At 44.8% G+C, this 22143-nt stretch overlaps 2 protein-coding genes and 1 long non-coding RNA gene across 9 annotated transcripts in view; 1 reads left to right on the top strand and 2 right to left on the bottom strand.

Annotated features, from left to right (window-relative positions):
- LOC116941764 (uncharacterized) overlaps window positions 1-3980 on the bottom strand; it is a 78598-nt gene extending 74618 nt beyond the window's left edge. For all 3 annotated transcript variants that reach the window (XM_076066452.1, XM_032953140.2, XM_076066460.1), the window contains exon 1: window positions 2854-3980. In XM_076066452.1, the coding sequence (XP_075922567.1) occupies window positions 2854-3195 (342 nt within the window). In that variant the 5' untranslated portion in view covers window positions 3196-3980. The remainder of the gene's footprint in view (window positions 1-2853) is intronic.
- Window positions 3981-8468: 4488 nt separating this feature from the next.
- Window positions 8469-11116, top strand: LOC142924309 (uncharacterized). The gene is made up of 3 exons (XR_012941493.1): window positions 8469-8721; window positions 9062-9278; window positions 10253-11116. It is a non-coding gene; the product is annotated as an uncharacterized LOC142924309 (long non-coding RNA).
- A 7239-nt stretch (window positions 11117-18355) lies between these two features.
- Window positions 18356-22143, bottom strand: part of LOC116939131 (tight junction protein 1-like) — a 74822-nt gene continuing 71034 nt past the window's right edge. For all 5 annotated transcript variants that reach the window (XM_076066444.1, XM_076066440.1, XM_076066434.1 and 2 more), the window contains 3 exons: window positions 20917-21122; window positions 20459-20542; window positions 18356-19952 (listed from right to left, as the gene is read on the bottom strand). In XM_076066444.1, the coding sequence (XP_075922559.1) occupies window positions 19870-19952; window positions 20459-20542; window positions 20917-21122 (373 nt within the window). In that variant the 3' untranslated portion in view covers window positions 18356-19869. The remainder of the gene's footprint in view (window positions 19953-20458; window positions 20543-20916; window positions 21123-22143) is intronic.

The following is a 22143-nucleotide window of genomic DNA, read 5'->3' as shown; positions in this document are numbered from 1 at the left end:
GCTAACGCATGGATGGGTAACCACCACGCACATATGCCAGGTGTGGTAGGAACCGTGGGCAGTAGAGTGCAGCGCAGTAAATTGCATTGTTGTTCTATACTACCCCTCCCCCCACACCCCAAACTTCACCCCACTCGTACTGACCAACGTGGTGAAGTATGGTCAAATATGGTCCACAACCTCTGATTCGCAATGTTGGCTACGTACGGTGCGAAAGAAGTGCTACATACATACAAATGACCCTGTGTGCACAGCGTACAGGGTGGCCCAGATCATCCAGCAGTGGGATTGACACGTAGGCTGTACATTAAAGTCCACACATTATTGCAAGTTACTGTGTGCTCACTGGATTGTTAATGTCATGGACGGGTGTTTTTTTTTACTTGTTTTCGTTTGTATTCAAGTCTCATCCATCCATTGTCAATGGGGACTGATCTGAGCAGAATTATCCGTGGCTGCCTTGGACCCCCAGCACCCACAAAGGTCGGCAGCGTTGGTAACAAACAAACAAAAAAGAGCCACGTTTGGCAAAAAGAGGAAAGATGGTGTCGAGTCGACTTCGCCTTTCACACCCTACAAAGGACACCAATAAGAGAGATCACTCAAAGCCCAGAAACACTCGACTTCATACCCCGTCACACTCAAACACACGGCTTAAGGCTTCATTTCTCAAGGAATATATTCTGCCCCCCCCCAACTGCCCCCCCCCCCCCCACCTTTTGACAAGCTAGGAGGGGAGGGAGGTTGGTTGTATTTTCTGCAACTCAGCCCCGGACTGCTCTGGCGGTTAAGAATAAGGCCCTGTTCACACATGACGCTGGTCAGTGAATGTTAAATACCGTACGTGCATTTACACATTGGCTTTCCCAATGTAACGTGTCCATAATCAGCTTGGCGTTGATAATACAATGCAGTGCTGCACCAACATCTGCTATGAAGCCCTTTGTGTGCTATTCAGCAATGATGCTAATGGTTTTGGCAGCATCACGGCCCCTTATACCCTTGTCCGGTCTTTGCACACAAAAAAAACATTGTAAATGGGATGACTTCTGTGTGCATTATATGCACAGCAACACTTGACATATACCCCAGTGGTGTGTCTGCCATTCAACAAAAGCAATGCGTGTCCCTTTTGTCAGCCCACCGCTGCCTGCGGTATTTTCAGTATTATTAAAAATGAATAACCACGGTGCCTATGGTCAAGCGCTTAACGCCGGTCTAATGTCAACGTGGGTTACCTTGGCCACATTTCTATGGACACGGTATGGCGTGAAATGATTGCTTCACTCTTGGCAGACTCAGCTGCTGAAGCATGTGGGACCGAGTCATGATGATTAATGCATCACGTTTTGGCTTTTAATGTGGGCTACCCCTGTGCACCAGCCTCAAAGGATATTGTCACAGCGGCCTCTCGGAACACAATGTGATGTAACGGCAGATACATTTTTAAGTGGGACCACAAAGCCCGAAAATAGTTTGAGCCCCTGAGAAAAAATATGAAACGTATTATAGCGGCTCTTTTGTTGCATGGGTGATCACAGCACAAAGCAAATGGGCTGTGGAATCCTATGCAAGCAAAATGAGGCAGTGCAATTTAGAATTCAAAGGGTGGAGGAGCGGTGGGTGGTACAGTAGTTATACGCTGCGCTATTTGAACCCGGCTACCCGAGTTCGAATCCTGGCCACAGTGGCAAGTGATATCCCAGTGGCAAGCGATATTATCCCATTGACGAGTGATATCGGAATCGGTTCTGGTTCCATGCTCTACCCCACCTTTACCAAACTACACTGACCAGCGAGGTGAAGTATGGGACAAATAAATCACACTCCATAACTGGCATGGAGTGGGAAGGCCTTCATCCATTGGTGCATTGAAAATGGCTGAAACATTTTTTTTTATTACACAGTTTAATATGAAGCGTACCGTAATTTAAGATCGCATGTGTTTTACAGATGTAACCTTGGCTCTTACCTTACCAGCTAACATTCTCTACCCAAAGCAATCCGAGCATCGACTACTGTATTGTACATGGCCTTCAAGTGCCCCACAGAGAACCCAAGGACGGACGTGTCACGCGAGATCCGGCTTTTATCAGGAAACGGGATCTGCGTACAGAGGCCACTCTAAGAAAGGGGGGGGGGGAATGTCCTCATGAAACAAGCTGAGTGGAGGCAGCCTTAAGGGGCGTACGAGTGGGCCCTGTGGATGGGTGCTCACGACTACAGCTTACAGATTGAGAGGACCGTCTAGAAGAGATAACACATCACGGGAGTGGACGTGTGCTGCTAAAACCGCCACCTCCCTTTTTGTTTACGGAATTGCATTGTAATCCCAGAGTTGTATTTTTTTTACTAACCACAAGCCTTTTTCTGCTCCCCCTACAAAAAAAAAATATTTTCCGAGATCTGTGTGCCAGCAAGGATCGGATCCTGGTTGTCTCGGTGATGTTTCTGCTGTCGCAGCCGTCTTTAAATGTCTATACGTCAAATTGTGATTACAATTATACATTATTAACGCCGTACGAATGACTTACGATCGTATACCTTGTGCCTGACCAATAATCCCCTAACAAGCAGAGATCTGGTATCTCAGTGAGCTGTTGAAATTGCAAGCACAGCAGTTGATGATGATGACGACGACGATGCTGCTAATGTATGGAATGGGTTGGATCTGGCAAAACAGTTTATGGTGATCGTGACGATAATAATCACGGGATTACTGGACAAGAGCTTTATAGCTCATCGGATTCCTCTCCAGGATAAGTAAATATTCTGAGTCTTCCGAGTGACGATAGTGCAATCGAAGGTTTTCGTAAGTGCAGCCACTCGCCAAAAGCGACCGCGTGAACTTACCGAGAAGCCAGCCCAGAAAGGGCACGAGTGGCGGATCCGGGCCGAGCTGGTGAGGGCCAGGGCAGCGAAGCTCACGGTAACAATGAGGGCCCCGAGGACCATCTGAGCCACTCCAAGGATGAGCATGAGCCGAGCCCTGGAGCGCTGCTCCCGGACCCAGGCCAGGCTACTCGTCTCCACCCGGGTGCCACTGGGCAGCACGGTCCCGGTGGCGTGGAGGTGATGGCTGTGAAGATGGTGATGGTGGTGGAGGTGATGTTGGGGGTCTGGCCCATGGGGGTCCTGAGTGCCGCCACTGCTGCCGGGTCCAGGCAGGGTCGGGCAGGCAGGGCTTGGGGGCATGGTGGGGAGTCGACACCCGCCGGGTTATTGAGGGGCCCGGGTAGGGAGGATGAGGAGGTGGAGACGGAGGAGGCCGTTTCGAGGCAGCTGCGGAGAAGCGGACGAGGCGATGGAGACGATCCCGGCCAGAGAAGAGACGGCAAGGTGGAAAGTGTCGCCGGTTGAGAGTCGTCCCGAGCTGATGCGAGATCAAGCCCGATAACAACAAGATGTGTTTCGGAGGCGGGTTCGGTTGCCTCCGAACCGACGACAATTTGGGTGGTCCCCACCACCACCTCGGCAAAACACCGCCACCCCCACGCACGCTCGTCGGATAGCAAGGGCAGGCAACCCCGACCATGCATGCAGACCTCCCCGCCTGCTCCCACCCCGCTAACAATCAACGCTGCTGCTGCTATTTAGCTCGGGAGCGCACGCGTTGCCAGCGCTCGACGCCTCTCCCCTAGATCCTAGAACCTTCCCGCAGTCCGTTTCTCCGGATGCGACATTGCGTCCGACAGTAGCGGTAGCGTCGGCGGCGACATAAACACCACCCACCACCAGCAAGCAGCACGACGACGAGCACGACCCGTCAGCAGCAGCAGCAGCACGTGTGGGCGCGAGAGGCAGGGAGAACACAGAATGAGAGAGAGAGAGAGAAGAGGCGTGAGCTGGGAGAGCTGGTGGTGGTGGTGGAGGGGTGAGAGAGCCGGGCGAGACGGGGAGAGATGGAGAGAGGGATGTGGCCAGGTGTGTGTGCGCGCGCGTGTGTATGGAAGAGAAGGGGGGGGGGGGGAATAGGAGCCCAACGTTCACGCAGTAATAAACAGGAAGGGAAGCATTCCCACCGGAACACCCGCGGGCCGCGCTGACGTTGGGGAAAAGAATAAAGAGGATGGGAACACGCGGCGCGTGCACGTGGATGCGCACACGCACGGATTGACACACACGTGGACGCGCACACACGCCGCACACACACACGGATTGACACACACGTGGACGCGCACACACCACATACACACACGGATTGACACACACGTGGACGCGCACACACCGCATACACATACTGATTGACACACACGTGGACGCGCACACACACCGCACACACACACTGATTGACACACACGTGGACGCGCACACACACCGCACACACACACACGGATTGACACACACGTGGACGCGCACACACCGCATACACACACACGGATTGACACACACGTGAACGCGCACACACACCGCACACACACACACGGATTGACACACACGTGGACGCGCACACACCACACACACACACGGATTGACACACACGTGGACGCGCACACACCACACACACACACGGATTGACACACGTGGACGCGCACACACCACACACACACACGGATTGACACACACGTGGACGCGCACACACCACACACACACACGGATTGACACACGTGGACGCGCACACACACGCAGGGGGCATTGTCACGCGCGCAGGGATTATGGACGCACACCGCACACACGTGGGATTGACACACACATGGATGTGTGTACAATGCCTTCCCGTGCATCCTGAACAGACAAGTGATGTTAGCGAGCACCTAAGGGGGTTGGTGGTCAACACAAGGCCCAGCGAGCTATCTTTGTCTCCACAGTTCCGATTGCACCCCCACATTGTTTACATCACCGCACCAGGTACTCATTTAAGGCCGAGTCGACCTAGGCGTGGGTAGGAACGGTTCAGAAACAGTATTCGTCACCGATGTTGACCGTGAGCGAGAATCCAACCTGGGACGGCGGGTTCGTAGCGCAACGCGTTTGGCGCTACACTACCGCTCCCCCCGTGTCGCCTGTAACACACTGTTAGAGGTAAGTGCTGTTAGCGAGCACCTATGAAGGCCGGCACGGCACACGAAGGGGTGGTGGGTGGCCAGAGGACCACGCCCGGTCCCCTTTGTCTCCCCAGTGGGGCGATGTTTACGCACCGCACCAGATATTCATTCGAGGATGAATGGACCACGGAGAAACCCCATCCATGACTGGCTCAGATAATCGCCGCCGGTGGGGAATGGAACTCAGGTCCGCTAGGTTCGCAACGCAGCGCGCTCGCCGATACACCACCGCTCAAATGAATACGCGCACAGGCACCAGACTCGGCACATGTGCAAAGTCTTCTCCGGCCAATACGTTACGACTCACGCATACAAAGACATACGCGCACGTACAGAGAGACACGTGCGCACACGCTCCGATGCATTCGGGCACACAAAGACAAAAAAATCCTCCCCCCTCCCCTCCCCCCGTGTAGCCTTTTAACAGACTCTCAATAAAATAAAAGATTTTATTAAAATAAAATATTTTATTATTTTTCTGACTGCGTGACTTTACCGAACGAACCGAAGAATATGAATCCCTGCAGTCACGAAAGCTTCAAATCAAGATTTTAACCGACTGTTTGGGGCAAGTGCTGTTAGCGAGCACCTATGAAGGCCGGCAGGGAACAGGAGGTTTGGGGGGTGGGTGGGTGGCCAGCAAACCACGCCCGGTCATCTTTATCTCCCCGGTGGCGATGTTTACTACACACCGCAGCAGGTACTCACTTGAGGCCGAGTCGACCTAGGAGTGGAAAGCCCAAGACCGGTGCAGATAAATCGTCACCGGTGTTGATGGCTCCGCGCGCCCCATGCGATGGAGGACTAAAACGCATCGGCTGTTTACATGCGGAGAGACGGGAATTGAGTTCTGCTTCGATGAGTTTGGAGTTTATCGCGCATTGGTGTAATGTAATGGTTTCATCTGTCAGTGCGTGTGTATTTAATGCAAGCGCGAGTCTATGACAAGCACCGTGCTGCTGTGTATGCACTGCTCTTAAGTGCTGCAAGCCATTACAATGGCATTGATTTTTTATTGATAGCAAATTAAATGAATATGTTACTGCGGAGGGAATGGCGAGTCACTGGCTCGCCAAAGGGACACATTCATGAACGCACAAAGACAAAGATCCCCCGTTTCGCCTGCCCATAGAGTGGTGGGACAAGTAAGTGCTGTTAGCGAGCACCTATTTAGGCCGGTAGGTCACTCGAGTGTGTGGTGCTGGCAGGGGCCACGCACGAGAGGGCCCATGCTGATACAGTTTCGCCCGGTGTGTCTCTGCATGTGTGTCTGTCTATGTTGTTTCCGTTTTATCATTCATTCTTACCTGATGATGGCTGCTCGTGTTGCAACCGAAACGTCGTATTCTATTATTATTTGATTCTATTTTCTACATGACTTTACCGAAAGAACCAAACAGCACAACAGGCACTCGTTTTAAAAGTCTGAGTCGACCTAGGGGAAGCCCACGGCCGGTTCCGATACCACTCGCCAGCGATGGGTTAGCGGTGGTCGGGAAACGAACCCCAGGATGTCCGTGGCTCTGTGCGCGAACGACTCCACCACCGCTCCCCCAGGGACACGCGCGCACACCCCACACACGCACGCGCGTGGGAAGGATGCGGGGTCAGGGCTAGATGGTGGTGAAGAGAGGAGAGGGGGGTGGTGTAATCGGGATGGTTGTGGCGGGGGGGGGCGTGTAGGGCCCTGGGGAGAACGGTGGTGCTGGTAGGACATGGCTGTCAGATTCTCAGTGCAAATTGTATCAATGGTGTGGGTGAGCAGGACGTGGTTTGACACACCGTGGCGCGCACACGCTCCAGTGTGTAACAGGAAAACTCCTGTGACCCGCGGTGATGTGGGGGGGGGGGGGGGGAGTGAATACCGCAGATCCCGTTATCCGCGGGGTTGTTCGTGAAATGAATTCCAATTATCCGCGTGTGTAAACAAAATCACGAGGGAGACAAAGGAGGCCGGGCGTGGTGCTGGCCACCCGACCCCTCGCGCGCCGTGCCGGCCTTCGTATGCGCTCGCGAACAGCACTTGCCCCAACAGTCTGTTAAGGCTACACGGGAGATCTTTGTATTTGTCTGTCTTTGTGGAGGGAGGTGTGGGAGGGCAACAGATTGTTGCATCACGAAACCGAGAGAGAGAGATGACGACCACTATCGAGAAGTGGATAAAGCTTGGCTGATGGTGGTTGTGGTGCGGTCGCTTGTGAGGCCTCTGCGTCGTTGAGGGTTAGTAGAACGCACACAACGGTTGTACCATCACTGCTATTTCTAGCAGTGAGTTTATCATTATTTTATTTATTGATTATATTGGTAAAAAGACAAAAATAAAAATAGGTTTTCTGTATCGACACAAGCACTGCTTCCCCCCTATGTTCCGTTTGGAATTGATAAAAGCTACCATACTGCCTCTACTTGATTACTGTGATATCGTGTATAAATCAGCCTCAAGTAATGTACTGAAGAAGCTTGATTCCCTCTATCACTCGGCCTTAAGATTTGCATTGAACATTGGGTCAAACTTAACATCTCTTAATGTTCGACGGCTTGTGCACCAGATCTTATTTATTCACGATGTACTTACAAAAAAATCCGTAGACTACCTGTTGGATCTCTTCTCTGTTTGAAAGAACAAATTTGACCTCAGGTCTTCGCTCATTTACCAGCTTCACATTCCATATTGCCGTACAAAAACCGGAGGAAGGGCCTTTGCTATTGATGCCCCCATGCAGGGTCTGGAATGCTATTTCCAATAAACTGCAACTTGAATCACTACCTATGAGATCTTAACTCAAAACTGCTCTAGAGGAGTTGTACACCCCTAGACGCCACTGCTATTCAGTGGCCTAAAATAAAATAAAATGTTTCGCTCCGGATGACCGCTGCAAAGTATTAACTGTATTTTGATTTAGTGTGCTGATCTTAAAGGTGCATTGAAAAATGTGATACTCCGACTGATGCTCCTGTTGTTGTGGAGTGACTCATGCAGCCAGCTATGGCTCTAGGGTTTGGTGTTACATGTTATTTATGTAGTTTATTGTTAAAAATTCGGCCACAGTCCCTATGATCACTGTTACATTGCATTTATGGCTTTATTTTGGTGATTTCGAAAAGTTTTTTTGTTTTGGCCATGTTTTTGTTTATTGTAGTACGGAGTTAGACTGATGGCCTTAATCTTAGTTGTCTTGTGGTTGTTGTTGTTTTTTGACTTGCATCCCACTGGGAATTTTGCACACAGCGTTGGTGTACGGTGCTATTTCAGGAATATTTTGATGTTTTTTTTCTGGATTTTCTGTTTGCACAGTCACATAGTCACTTTAAGATGTTTTCTTGTTCATGTTTTTTGTTTGTTGCGGTTGCACCCGATTCAAGAGCCGAATGCTCACAGGGCTATACCAAATAAATGGAAAAATGGAAAATACGCCTCGTACGCAGTGTATCGTTTATTTATTTATTCCAGTCGTGGTGGTGGATGTGTCAGTGAAGTGTTGTTGCTGCTGGAAGTTAACAAGCTGACAAGGTTGTTTTTAATATATACAGGTACACAGTAAATGATAATTCACAGCCCCTGCAGATAATTCCTCATAATTATCAGCCTAAATGTATTCACTGCTGAATGAAGGCATGGGATTGCATTGAGAGACAAACTTATGGAGAAACACGTGGATCAGAGAGCACAAGCAAGGTAAAGATAGAACGTGTCAATATGTCCCTTACGTGAAATGTTATTTAAGCATGTGATGTTGTGGCAATGAATTGATTACAATAAATTATTCTTTCACATGGCACACGAATCGAACCATTCGTATTGAGAATAAATTACTTTTCATATAATCTATGCATACACTAATGTTACATTCAGGGCAATGGGACGAATAAGAGTGAGTGCAAATGACACGGAATTAACAATACAACTATGGTAGTAAACACAACAGAAAATAATAAAATTTTGAATAAAATGTCTATTTTTGTACTATTTTTTATTTTGACAGATAAGGCCCATTGAGCCTTTTGCTCTTTTTCAGAAGCGACCTGGCCACAAAAGATAGCTCAACGAAGTGGCTTATCACGTGGACATCTATAGCAGCAAAAATGCTCGAAACGAATGTTTCCAAATATGGAGGGAGAAAAACCGGACGACCCGGAGAAAACCACGTGACCACAGGAAGAACATGCAACTCCAAACATACAGCAGGCGTTAGGGTCGGTATCGAACCCACGACCTCCTTCATACCAGGCGAGGTAATTAACAACTCGCCACCGTTGTGCCCCCAAACATTTTGGGGATGTCCGGACACCCACAACACCCAGAGTAGGGTGGGGAGCGGGTGAAGTGTCTATTTTGGTCACGATGTTCGTCGACAGGAAAAGGGGTGGTCCTGCTTATGAGGTCAGCAGGAGGAAGAGGTTAGATAATGTGTAGCAGTTGTGGTGGTGGCGGTGGTCGGCCTGGGTTTGTGGGAAGTAGTCAATGTGGACAGGAAATTGTATTGTGGGAAAAATTAGGAGTCCCCCCCCCCCTTCGCCACCATGAGGGTGGTCCACAATTACAGCTTGAGTCCAGAAATACTTTTCAGTGGCAACAAATGATGCAATGAGGACAAACATAGCGGTATGTTGTAGTTTATACAGCAAGAGTCAGGCAATCAAGAACCTACAGTACGGTAGTTATGTCATTTGTCTTGCGAGAGGAATCTGAGAAAATATTTTCAGTGTGCATGCAATCTGCTCATTTTGTTCCCGGAACTGGTTCCGATTCTTTGCTGACGTTCAAAGTGATCAAATCTGGTCAAGGAGCTTTCCATTATCATGCTGTGAAAGGCAGTGGTTACGTCTTAAAATGTAACATCTGTAACTTCCTCCTCTTCGTAGGAGATATGATTTCATTTTAACGGCTTTAGGAGGCTTTCATTCAGCAGTTTATGATTATGGATAATGATGATGACCAGTATGAACACTGAACTAAATAATCAAATTCTGGAACCACACTATTGTCGCAAGCTATTTAAACCAACACACCAATCAGAACCTTACTACAGGTACAGCTACAATTCCGTTTGTCAGCCCACTTTTGTGATGAGGGCCTCCCCATAACGTGCGGGTTTGCTAGGGATATCTGTCCGCACTTCACCACAAAGGTCAACGCGGGTTCACGAAGGCGGGCAGCATAGATGTGGAAGCATGGAAATACAATCTAACATTTGATTTTTCTGCAGTGCCCTCTGTGCTGACCAACACGTGGCTCTGGAGCCGCAAATAACAACCTGCTGTGCAAGGTGGTGATCAGAGCTGAATATCTCACTCGATGTTGTCGAGAACGCTGTTCCAGGTATTATTTGTACATGTCACATTCATTTGACTTTCCTTTGTCTGCACGATACTCAGTTTTTGTCCTTCATAGTTTCATAGTTTATTTATTTGGTATAGCCCTGTAAGCCATTCGGCTCTTGAATCGGGTGCAACCGCAACAAACAAAAAACATGAACAAGAAAACATCTTAAAGTGATTATGTGATTGTGCAAACAGAAAATACAGGAAAAAAATATCAAAATATTCCTGAAATAGCACCGTACACCAACGTTGTGTGCAAAAATCCCAGTGGGATGCAAGTCAAATAACAACAACAAACAACCACACGACAACTAAGATTAAAGCCATCAGTCTAACTCCGTACTACAATAAACAAAAACATGACCAAAACAAAAAAAACTTTTCGAAATCACCAAAATAAAAGCCATAAATCCAATGTAACAGTGATCATAGGGACTGTCACCGAATTTGTAACAATAAACTACATAAATAAATTATAACACCAAAATCTAGAGCCATATTTTAGGCCACTGAATAGCAGTGGCAGCTAGGGTTGTACAACTCCTCTAGAGCAGTTTTGAGTGAAGATCTCATAGGTAGTGATTCAAGTTGCAGTTTATTGACAATAGCATTCCAGACCCTGGGGGCATCAATGGCAAAAGCCCTTCCTCCAGTTTTTGTACGGCAATAGGGAATGTGAAGCTGGTAAATGAGCGAAGACCTGAGGTCAAATTTGTTCTTTGAAACAGAGAGGAGATCCAGTAGGTAGTCTGCGGAATTTTTTGTAAGTACATCGTGAATAAATAAGATCTGGTGCACAAGCCGTCGAACATTAAGAGATGTTAAGTTTGACCCAATGTAGAGATCACAGTGGTGAGTCCTATATGGACAGTTCAATGCAAATCTTAAGGCCGAGTGATAGATGGAATCAAGCTTCTTCAGTACAGTACTTGGGGCTGATTTATACACGATGTCACAGTAATCAAGTAGAGGCAGTATGGTAGCTTTTATCAATTCCAAACGGAACATTGGGGGGAAGCAGTGCTTGTGTCGATACAGAAAACCAATTTTTATTTTTGTCTTTTTACCAATATAATCAATGTGATCTTCAAAACTAAGTTTTGAATCCAGGATGACCCCAAGATACTTATAGATCTTGACTTGCTCTATTTGATAATTATTCAAGGAATGTAATTGGGGAAAATAACTTCTTGCTTTAGTCCCAGAGAGAGGCATAGCACCTTGGTTTTGGAGGTATTCAGGACTAGTTTAAGAGAAACTAGCTGATGTTGTAGTTAGTGGCCGTCCATAAATGACGTCACGCACCTAGGGAGGTGGGGGGGTCAGACATTTGTGTGACGAGGAGGGGGTGGTTGAGAAATGTGACGTCACATCAAAATGCGCAACTTTAAATAAATATAGAATTTCGATTTAAAGCTTTCGTGACTGCAGGGATTCACATTATTGGTTCTTTTGGTAAAGTCACGTAGAAGGGAAATAAAATAATACAAATAAAACAATAAAAACAATTTATTGACAATACTTTTTTTATTAACAATAAAACAATTAGTCTTGGTTATTTCGGTAAAGTCACGTTGAAGGGAAACAATAAAATAATAAAAATATAAAACAATAAAATTCTCACGACGTTTCGACTGCAACACAAGCAATCATCATCAGGTATGAAAACCACAGCAAGACAATTTGAAAAAAACTGGCCTTTTTACGTTAGCACCACGGAGAGCGATTTGGCAGTTATTCAGATGGACGAGTCCATCGATGTTCGGAAAAGAGGAGGGGGGAGACGAAAATAATGGATGCGGTCTGAAAGCCACCGTAAGCGTGAACAATGAATTAAGACCCGAAATGGTTTATCAAATCCTTCCAATGATTGCTAAGTCATAATCCATCTTCTCGGTTGAAATTATCTCTGTGTTTGTATATGTGGATAGCCTCATGAACGAATCTCTCATGGTAGCCAGATGGCTTGCAGAGAACCTCTGTCTTGGAGAAGTCAATGTCATGTGAGCCTACTGAATTATAACAGTTATCTGCCACGGCCGAGGTGTTGGTTCTACCGTGTTTTAGGTCTAAACACGGTAGGACCAACACCTCGGACCAAGAATATGAATCCCTGCAGTCACGAAAGCTTTAAATCAAAATAAACAATTGTTTTATTTGTGTTATTTCATTATTTCCCTTCTACGTGACTTTTCCGAAAGAACCAAGAATATGATTCCCTGCAGTCACGAAAGCTTTAAATCGAAATTCTATATAGGATTGTTATAACAACACTAATTTGTATTAATTTTCATTATTAACTATTTGATTATTTAAATTTACTAAGGTCACCTTTTATTTATTCCATGAAGAAGCATTTTGCTTCTCCATGGGATAATGGAGAAGCATATATTTTGAATGATTATTAAACCTTTTTATTTTAATTAATCTACCAGGGCTTTTCATTCTGTGGAATATGTGATTGTTATAATAATACTCTCCATTTTGCTTCGTTCTGCTACGAAGTTTCAAGTATTTTTTTATAGTTATAATTACTTTTAATATTTTATAATTATAAGATAATTGCAATATAATATTCTGAACATCTGCAGTTTTAGTTAGACGTTGAATATTTTCAAGTGAATTTTATGCTAAATTTAAGCTTTCCAATGCCTCCTTTTTAATACGTGTTTTCTCCTACAACATCAGAGTGCAGCGCCACATTAAATACGCACTACAATGACAATAGTTTAAAGTGATTTGAAGCATGTTTTATTTTCAAAATGTAAATATGGTTGTTTTTTTTAAGGGGGGGGGGGGAGCAGAGCTTTGTGACGTCATATTTGAGGTGGGTCTGACTTTTTGTGACGCCGTGTGACGAGGGGGGGGGGTAAAAAATCATCCAAAATCGCGTGACGTCATTTATGGACCGCCCCTTATAGGATTACAAAAACAAGGTACAATGTGATTTCTACTTAATGCCGTACATTGAACTCTATCAGCATTCCGGAAATACCGAGTGAGACACTGGTGGTCACCCATCCCAACACGATCCAGATTCCAGACTACAGTAAATCTGAGCATACGTTGAACAAACTATTTGGTGATACTATGTTCGTAGAGCACACGCTCAAATAACCAAAAAGCAACACATTTGTCAGTAGCATTGCCTTGAGAATATTAAATAACGTTTTGGGCGATTATGTGCTATGAAAAAGGGCCGATTGCCCGGGAATGTCGCCTATTACACGTTTGCTTTTAAGGCAGCGTTGTTGACAAGTTAAGCATCTTCCATTGGTAAACTCTATCAGGCCAGCAGAGGGCAACATTCCTTCAATGTTGAAAGAGTGGCATGTGTTACGTAACTTTGTCACTCGTCAAGAATAAAATCAAGGCTGAAGCTCCAGGCCGCACGTGAACATAAATTGTAAAGCAGCCAAGAATGATCCACCTCCCATTCTGGTTCAGTGAATGAAAGTCGGCTCCCACGATGTCCTTTAAACCTGTTTCAAAAAATTAGAACCCTGTCACATCAAGCGCCGAGCCCTAGAGTCTGACATTGCCAAGAGTGTTTTGTAACAAAGTGAGAGCATTATCTACGGGGGGGGGTCAGAGGGGTGGGTGGAATACTTTTGGAAAGCGGTTCACTTTTCCACGCTCTTTGCCTGAATTGCATGAGAACGTGATGCGGATCGTCTAACAACAGATCCGTCACAAAAAGTACTACAAGGAGTTTGAGCATTACAAAGCATTTTAACGATACAGGGCTAATCGCAGACTTCTTTATTTTAAGGCCCATTTTGTTGATGTTAGGGGCCGTCCATAAATGACGTCACTCACATAGGGGGGGCGGGGTCAGACATTTGTGACGATGTGTGACGAGGGGGGGGGGGGTGAGAAATGTGACCTCACATCAAAATGCGCAACTTTAAGTAAATATCGACAACACGTTCTACTGAATTAAATAGACTTTTTAATAAATGTTTTTTCCTACAACATCAGAGTGCAGCGGCACATTAAATACGCGCTACAATGACAATAGTTTAAAGCGATTTGAAGCATGTTTTATTTGGGGGGGGGGGGGGGCAGAGTTTTGTGACGTCATATTTTAGGGGGGGGGGTCTGACTTTTTGTGACGCCGTGTGACGAGGGGGGGGGTCAAAAATCGTCCAAAATCGCGTGACGTCATTTATGGACGGCCCCTTACCGGTTTGTGACAAAACGGCCGAGTGGCTCAGCGGTAGAGTCGGCAGATCACAATTGGTCAGCGTGCGAGTTCAAGTCCTGGCTGCGTGTTGATAAAGTCCCACTTTGTGGGCAATTCAACTGTGCTTATCCTATAGACACATTGCCCCATGCCATATTGGAATGCGGAATTTCCACCAAGGACTGTTAAACAGACGAGCACTGCTTCGATGCTCATTTGAGCGAGACATCCTTTTTTTTAAGTAACTAAATTGGTCTGTGCTCTAATGAACTATAATCAGTGTTAAATAGACACGTGGCTTTGAAGACAAATATTATCCAGCAACCTTTGTTTAAGCAAGCGAACTCTGAACGGTTTTCTAGCGTCCAGAGATTTATCAGCAAACTCCAAGATTATTAAACAAATGCTGCTGGGTTGGCAGATGTTAAAATAAGAAAGGTAACTAAAGCTATGTATCCAACTATGTAACGCTCATGAAGGATTAAGGTCCGACTCAAAAGTTGGAATAGACTTTAGACGAAGGCACTACCACGAGAGTTAGCCTATCCATAATATTCTTATATCATTTTACCTCATTCCTCTAACCATATTAAGCAGATTTTGATTTAAAGCTTTCGTAACTGCAGGGATTCATATTCTTGGTTCTTTCGGTAAAGTCACCACGTAGAAGGGAAACAAAATATAAAACAATGTTTTATATATAAAACAATGTTTTATATTTTTATTATTTTATTGTTTCCCTTCTACGTGACTTTACCGAAAGAACCAAGAATACATATTAAGCAGGTTTATACAATCATATTAAACAAGTGTCGTTAAACCCGCCACCACCCGACAAAGCCAATTAGTAAGGTTTGTCACGTAAACAGAACGTGCCAATTCGTTACTAGTACAGCAAGGAGACACAAATGACGTCATCACATCTCTCCCTCGATTTAAGGAACGAAACGGGAGGATTTCTCCATGAATCTATCTGTTGTCTGATGAAGCAAGTTGCAATTACTGACGAAACGTCGATTGTAAATGTTGTCGTTTTGCTCTCCAACACACCGGTGTGGCTGTACTAGTGTCGGGTGGTGGCGGGTTTAACGACACATTTATACATTTACGCGATCTAACCCAAAAACCTCTTGTGGATGATATTGGTCGCGAAAGCCTGCTACGTGTTAATAAACTGAGGTTCATCGGTATGAGGGCAAAATAACAAGGATCGATGTTGCGGCCTGTCAAAATAAGTCCCGGAAAAGCGTTCCGGACCCACTGTGGCTACTGTCGCTTTATATCCTAAAACATAATGCCATCCTATACTTTGCATTAAAAACGTGACTGAGCTCTATTGGTGGGTGTTGACATTTCAGTAAAAAAAAATCGCCCCTTGCAGAGAGTTGAATCTTTAAAAAAAAAACATTTAAATTTGTACATTTATTTTGGTCTTATGGACACCACTTAAACCCACATCGGCACAAATTTTGTTCCAACGTCAAGTTTAAGAACATGAATTTCACTCTCAATTTCTTGCTTGCATCAGCTGCTCCCATGATCAAGTTAATTTGGTTACATTGTGTTTAGTATAATTTGGTTATGTTTGTCTTGCTGTCCTATTGCTGCTGCCCATTTCTGGGCATGTATCCACAACGGTGACATCGTCAATCCTTCAGCCAGTCAGGTATTGCCCCAACTGTCTGTTCGTAAGTCCAACTTTACTGCTGTCGATTCCAAACACGTTGTACGGCTTTAAAAAGTGTATCACCTCCTGCGGATGCCACTGCTTATTCATGTTCTGCAGATGTAGACGCCACCACCGCCATCGATTGCGCGGCGGTCGAACTTATGACTGCGTCTCTGTCCGAACAGGCTACTGGACATAGGGACAGGTTTGTGCGCATCTCTGAAAGTTCGTAAGTCGAATGGTCGTAAGTGGAGGACTGATGCTCCTGTTGTTGTGGAGTGACTCATGCAGCCAGCTATGGCTCTAGGGTTTGGTGTTACATGTTATTTACGTAGTTTAGTGTTAAAAATTCGGTCAGTCCCTATGATCACTGTTACATTGCATTTATGGCTTTATTTTGGTGATTTCGAAAACGTTTTTTGGTTTGGCCATGTTTTTTCATTGTAGTACGGAGTTAGACTGACGGCCTTAATCTTAGTTGTCTTGTGGTTGTTGTTTGACTTGCATCCCACTGGGTTTTTTTTTGCACACAGCGTTGGTGTACGGTGCTATTTCAGGAATATTTTGATGTTTTTTTTCCTGGATTTTCTGTTTGCACAGTCACATGTTTTCTTGTTCATGTTTTGTTTGTTGCGGTTGCACCCGATTCAAGAGCCGAATGGCTCACAGGGCTATACCAAATAAATGGAACTATGAAATGGAACTGTACAATAAAAAAAAGTATAAGAATGTACAGCCCTGTGGGGGCCGGGAACGGCACAATACTCGCCTGCCCCTTGTAAACACGTTGGAGGGGAGTGAGACGCGAATCGTTTCCAACGTTTTTAGCTATTGGCCGACGGCGACTTGGAAGTCTGAGCCCAGTTGTGCAAGGCGAGTAGATCGACACCTGAAGCCATACGATTGCGAGTCACGTGTTCGTGGTCCCGACTGTGATGACGGAACCCAGAGCTTGCCTTCGGTTATCATTTCAAGTACGGACGGTATGCTGCTGCTGCTGCTGCAAACGAAAACGAGGCCAGAGTTCATGGACTTGCTCTTGTATCTGAAGTATGTTGGCATAGGTGGAGATGAATATCAATACACTGTACAAAAATGTGTTTCCGTACATAAAAGCACACCTTATTAAAGCAACACATTACACTGAGGAACACTTCTGATAGAAGCACATTTCTGATGAGAACACATGGCGTTTGATCCCCAAGGGTGCGATTATATCAAAATGATCCTATATTTAACATCGCTTTATGCAGCGAGGAATTATATTTTTATAACTTTAGAAAGATGTTAGGCAATTGCCTTACATAGATGTCATTTTGATGACTCAAATGAGCTCTGAAAAAGCAGACCCGTCTCAATTCTCACCTAGCATTATCATGCCACATTAACCGAGGTGCTTCCATTCCACTGCGTAACAATGAAGCACAAACATTCATCACCCTTCAATATAAAGCCACACTTGTGCCATCTCGGCATTGCCATATAATCAAGGGGAAACAGACGTGCCTGCGGGGAGCCACCTGAATAATATACACACAGTAGCTAGTGTTCTATCAAGACGGTATCGACATGTGCAAGCACGAGTAAAGGGGTGAAACTATGGAACCGCTTTAGAATATAATCGGTAATGCAAAACACAAATAAAGTTAGGTTTTGATTGGGACTACGTGATGGAGAGCGCAGAAAAAAATCCATTGTACTGTACTGGTATGCTTCCGGACATTTACCAAAACACGCTGACCAGCGGGGTGAAGTATGGTCGAATATGACCCCACAGGCCGCATCATGTGGGGAGGACCTCATGCAAGCAGTGGATTGACTTGACGATAGTTTACTTTGTAGAGCCACTTGTTATTTTTGTTGGATTGAGCCATTCCAGTTGCACTTGGGCCATTTTTCACTCTCAAACTCACCCCCCCCCCCCCCTATAGGTTATACAGCAACATCCAATGGCATCCATCAGTATTGCGTTGACACTAGTTGATATATTGGAGAGCAGAAGTGTGAAACCCTCTTGCATTCCCATTTCATGCTTATAAATCAACTTTATTGAACCTTCTGCAAAAAAGATTCAGGTTAATGTTAAATGAACGCACACGGAGCTTTTTAATAAAACCACGAATGGCATGAATGTTTATTTTAATATACAAAGTTTATTGGGTTAATAAAAACTTAACAGAAATCTAATTGGTATTAACAGTGACTACTTGACTAAAAGTAGCAAGCGAATAAAGTAATTTGCATACATTACTGAAGGAACTAACAATATTTGAACAGGATAATGGATTTCATATAAGTGTTGTAAAATGTAAGTTTTGTTAAATTTACTCATGTTCATTTCGACAGCCCCAAATCACGAATCAAAAACCCCCGCTCTTACTCATATGAGATTGGAATATGTATTTAGACTACTGTTTTCTAAAATAACTTGATAGCTTTATGAAAAGAAACTCGTACAAAAATTTTTTTGTTGGAAAACAAATGGATGTGAAGCTGATGGCAGAGGCCTCTTTGGAAACCGCACATGTTGAACTGTAGCAGAATATACTAAAAAAAACGTACAATGTAGTTTACACTTTCATTTAAGGGAACAAAGTAAATATACATTTACAGATTGCAGGTGAGAAGATATATCGTATATTTAAAAAAAATCATCTTTTTTCTCTTTCAGGCAAAGTACAATTTAATCATTTAAGATCAATCATGTGTCAAAACAGCTGTGCTCACTTAAAGACTAGAAATTCACCAAGTCACCAACAGTAAATGAGAAAAATATACATGTTTGTATCTTAATACCAGAAAATTCCGAAAATAATCCTCTGTAGCAAAACAATACACATCAAAATATTATTACAAAAGCAACAGACACTTAAGGAACCAAGGCATTTTGGTCATAAATTGGGGGAAAAGTTCAGTAGTTGTGATGGGTATATTAAACAATATAATGTACCCAAGCATGTCAACCCTACACTAATTATGTCAGACAAATGCAAAATAAACCCCGTTGGTGGGAAAATATTTACGCCTAATCTTTCTTTGTAAGTGACTCATAACCAGTAAACGCACAGTTACACACACACACTCACAGTTACACACGACACAGTTACACACACACGACACAGTTACACACACACACGGCACCGTCTCACACACACACACACAGTTACACACACACACCCAGGATTCCACATCGACTTTCAGTGTCACCCCCCCCCCCCTATCACAGTAGCAGAGGCACGTTAAGGTCTTGGGTTTGTGGCGGATTTTTCACAGCCGTATCCCTGAAAGTTGGCTGCATCATTTTGGCTGAAGTTACTATTTTCCATTAGGACCCTGCCCTTAAAGGCAAGTAAGCACCCTTAAACCTGGGCCTCAGCAACTCTGGAAAATGCTTACTGCTATTAATGGCAAAGTACGTCAATAAAGTATTTTCGAGAATTTTCTTACATCTAAGTGGCCATTTAGGCATTGTTAAGACTTAATTCTGGCGAGGACTACGTATACAATTGTTGGAGGATAAATCATCTGTTACACAGTGTTGCGAGCCGTTAAAGTGAATTTAGCATTTTTAAGATGTCGAGCTAGAATGTACAATGTACTATCTAAGTAATTTGCAAGAATAGGAAAGATAAGATTGCCGCCCGGGGCTAAAAGTGGTCAATAAGCACTGAAACGCAGTTTGCTCCCTTGTAGTTTGGATCACTGGCCTTCTGCCAGTTACTGGGCTCACCTGCAATAAAGAGAAAAATCAATGTTAACAATTTTACTCATAAAAGATCAATCATAAACAAAAAATGCATTGCATATGCATATATATCATTCCAGATGTCAAATGTGGTGCATTTTGAAATATATATTCTCCACTCGATCTACTGTTGGACAAAGACCTGGTATATATTGAAGCCACTGTATCTGAGAGGTTAATTAAAAACAGATATGGCTAAAGGTTTACATTTTAATGTTGACAGCATTACACAAATATGACACGTAAACGCTAATAAAGTACAATACTTATTGCTGCTGTAATTAATTACTGGACTCCAACAATGACATACTTATTAGGTGAGAATACTTAAGACGGATTATTACATCGCAGGATCATGGGAGATGGTGACAGCTTTGGAAGGCCTTTGCCCAGCAGTGGATTGATCATAGACGCTGCTGCCGATTTAAACATGCATCTCTCCTTTCAGCACACAAGTGCAAAGAAGGCATACGGTGTTTAATGGCACTTACAGTGAGGGAGTCGGAGTTCCACTGGCTTAAGGAATTTGAGACCATGGGGGCCACACATCACAAGAGGGCTCAGCAAGGTCTCTCCTGCACACCGCAGAACAACGAGTAATGATCATACAGCCAACAACTTCACAAGCATGAAAAACATGGGGGGAAAAAACGTTGAAACATTAAAATAATTTTTTGGCGATTTATTTCATATACATATAAACACTTTAGATTTATTAATGTCGTATTTAAATATTTTGAAATGTTAAAATATACATTTTTTTGATCAAACAAAAGGGCATCTACAAAAATGTATGAAAAGAAGTAACATAAAAAATATATAGTTTGATAATGGTCAAAACATCCAAGCTTTTCCCTTGAATCAGACAGCACAGCAGGCAACCAACCGGGGGGGATGGGGGGAGGGGGTTGGACCTCGCAGACTCACACGCTCCACTGGACCTTCTTACCCTTCTCCTTGTCGAGAGGAGGCAGGATGCTGTTGTCTTTGCAGACCTTGAAGTAAATCTCCTGCTCCACGGCTGGTGGGATGGCTCCCTTTGGGATGATTATGCTCACGCCCGTCTCCACGGAGCTGAGCACCCCACCGTGCGTGTCGAAGACGCCGCGTGCTGTCGCCAGCACCGTGTGGCTCTCGTCCTCCAAGGCACTGGAACTTGAGATACGAGAGGCGACAAGCGGCGTCAGAAGAAGCCACATGACGCGGGTAGATTTCCGCGTCCGTGTTGCACAGCTTTCCAATGTAATTTGGGGGTTATTGCGTGTTGTGCGGCATCATGTCCTGACATTTTGCACTACGTGCCGGGAGCACTTACACGAAGCTCCCAGCACATCGGAGCAAAACCTTGAACGTCACGCGAAATAACACACAGCACAACACATCCGATAGCAACAATGTTGGTGGCGGGGGTGGCACGGGGGGAGCTAACATTTGAATCGGAGGGAACGTTGCTGAGAATTTACAGTAGATTTAATTCCAGATAGCTACCTGGGATTAAACCAGGTTCTCTCTAGTGCAGTTGATTCTGCCTGCTTGCACACCAAAACATTTATATTTCAGGATTTTTGCTTAATTAGGCCTATTCAAGTTCGAGAGACACATTTTTTTGCCCATTACCATGCAATACTCTTACCCAGGGCATATAATGGAGCACCAACAAAAGGTTCATTGAAGTGACTTTTAAAAGTAATTTCTGCAATGTCACATTTGAGAGCTATTCTCTGTCATGACACGAGGCACCACTTAATGAGTGTGGAAATGTATTTGGCTTATGAGGGCGATGAAAATTTAGATATAATTGTTGCCAAGTTAAAAATAAATTGGCAGTGATTCATCTCAATGTTACCAGCAGCAGCTCAAAAACCAAATATCAAATTACTGACGGCAGAAATTACTCATTACGAGAGATAATTCGCAGGGAGCGCAGGTAAGGAGTATTTTTTATACAGATACAATTACTTAAGACAGTACTTCATACCAGAAGCTAACATGTTTAATGGTGGGATTTATTAATTTTAGTGTGGCATTCCATTACCATTTAACACATTCCTGCGGAGGGAGCTGGTAGGAACGTTGGATTGCTCGGTCAATGGCCAGGGTCAACGGCGGCACCACCACGTGGTGTATTCCACAAATATGCCCGACTGTGAGGGCGGGCACAAGCCGGCGTGAGTAG

The sequence above is a fragment of the Petromyzon marinus genome, chromosome 1, assembly GCF_048934315.1.
Source record: "Petromyzon marinus isolate PM22_M1 ecotype Great Lakes invasive population chromosome 1, UKy_Petmar_22M1.pri1.0, whole genome shotgun sequence".
NCBI classification, from domain to species: domain Eukaryota; kingdom Metazoa; phylum Chordata; class Hyperoartia; order Petromyzontiformes; family Petromyzontidae; genus Petromyzon; species Petromyzon marinus.
The sequence above is the reverse complement of the archived record's forward strand: the minus strand, read 5'-3'. Positions and strand labels throughout refer to the sequence as shown.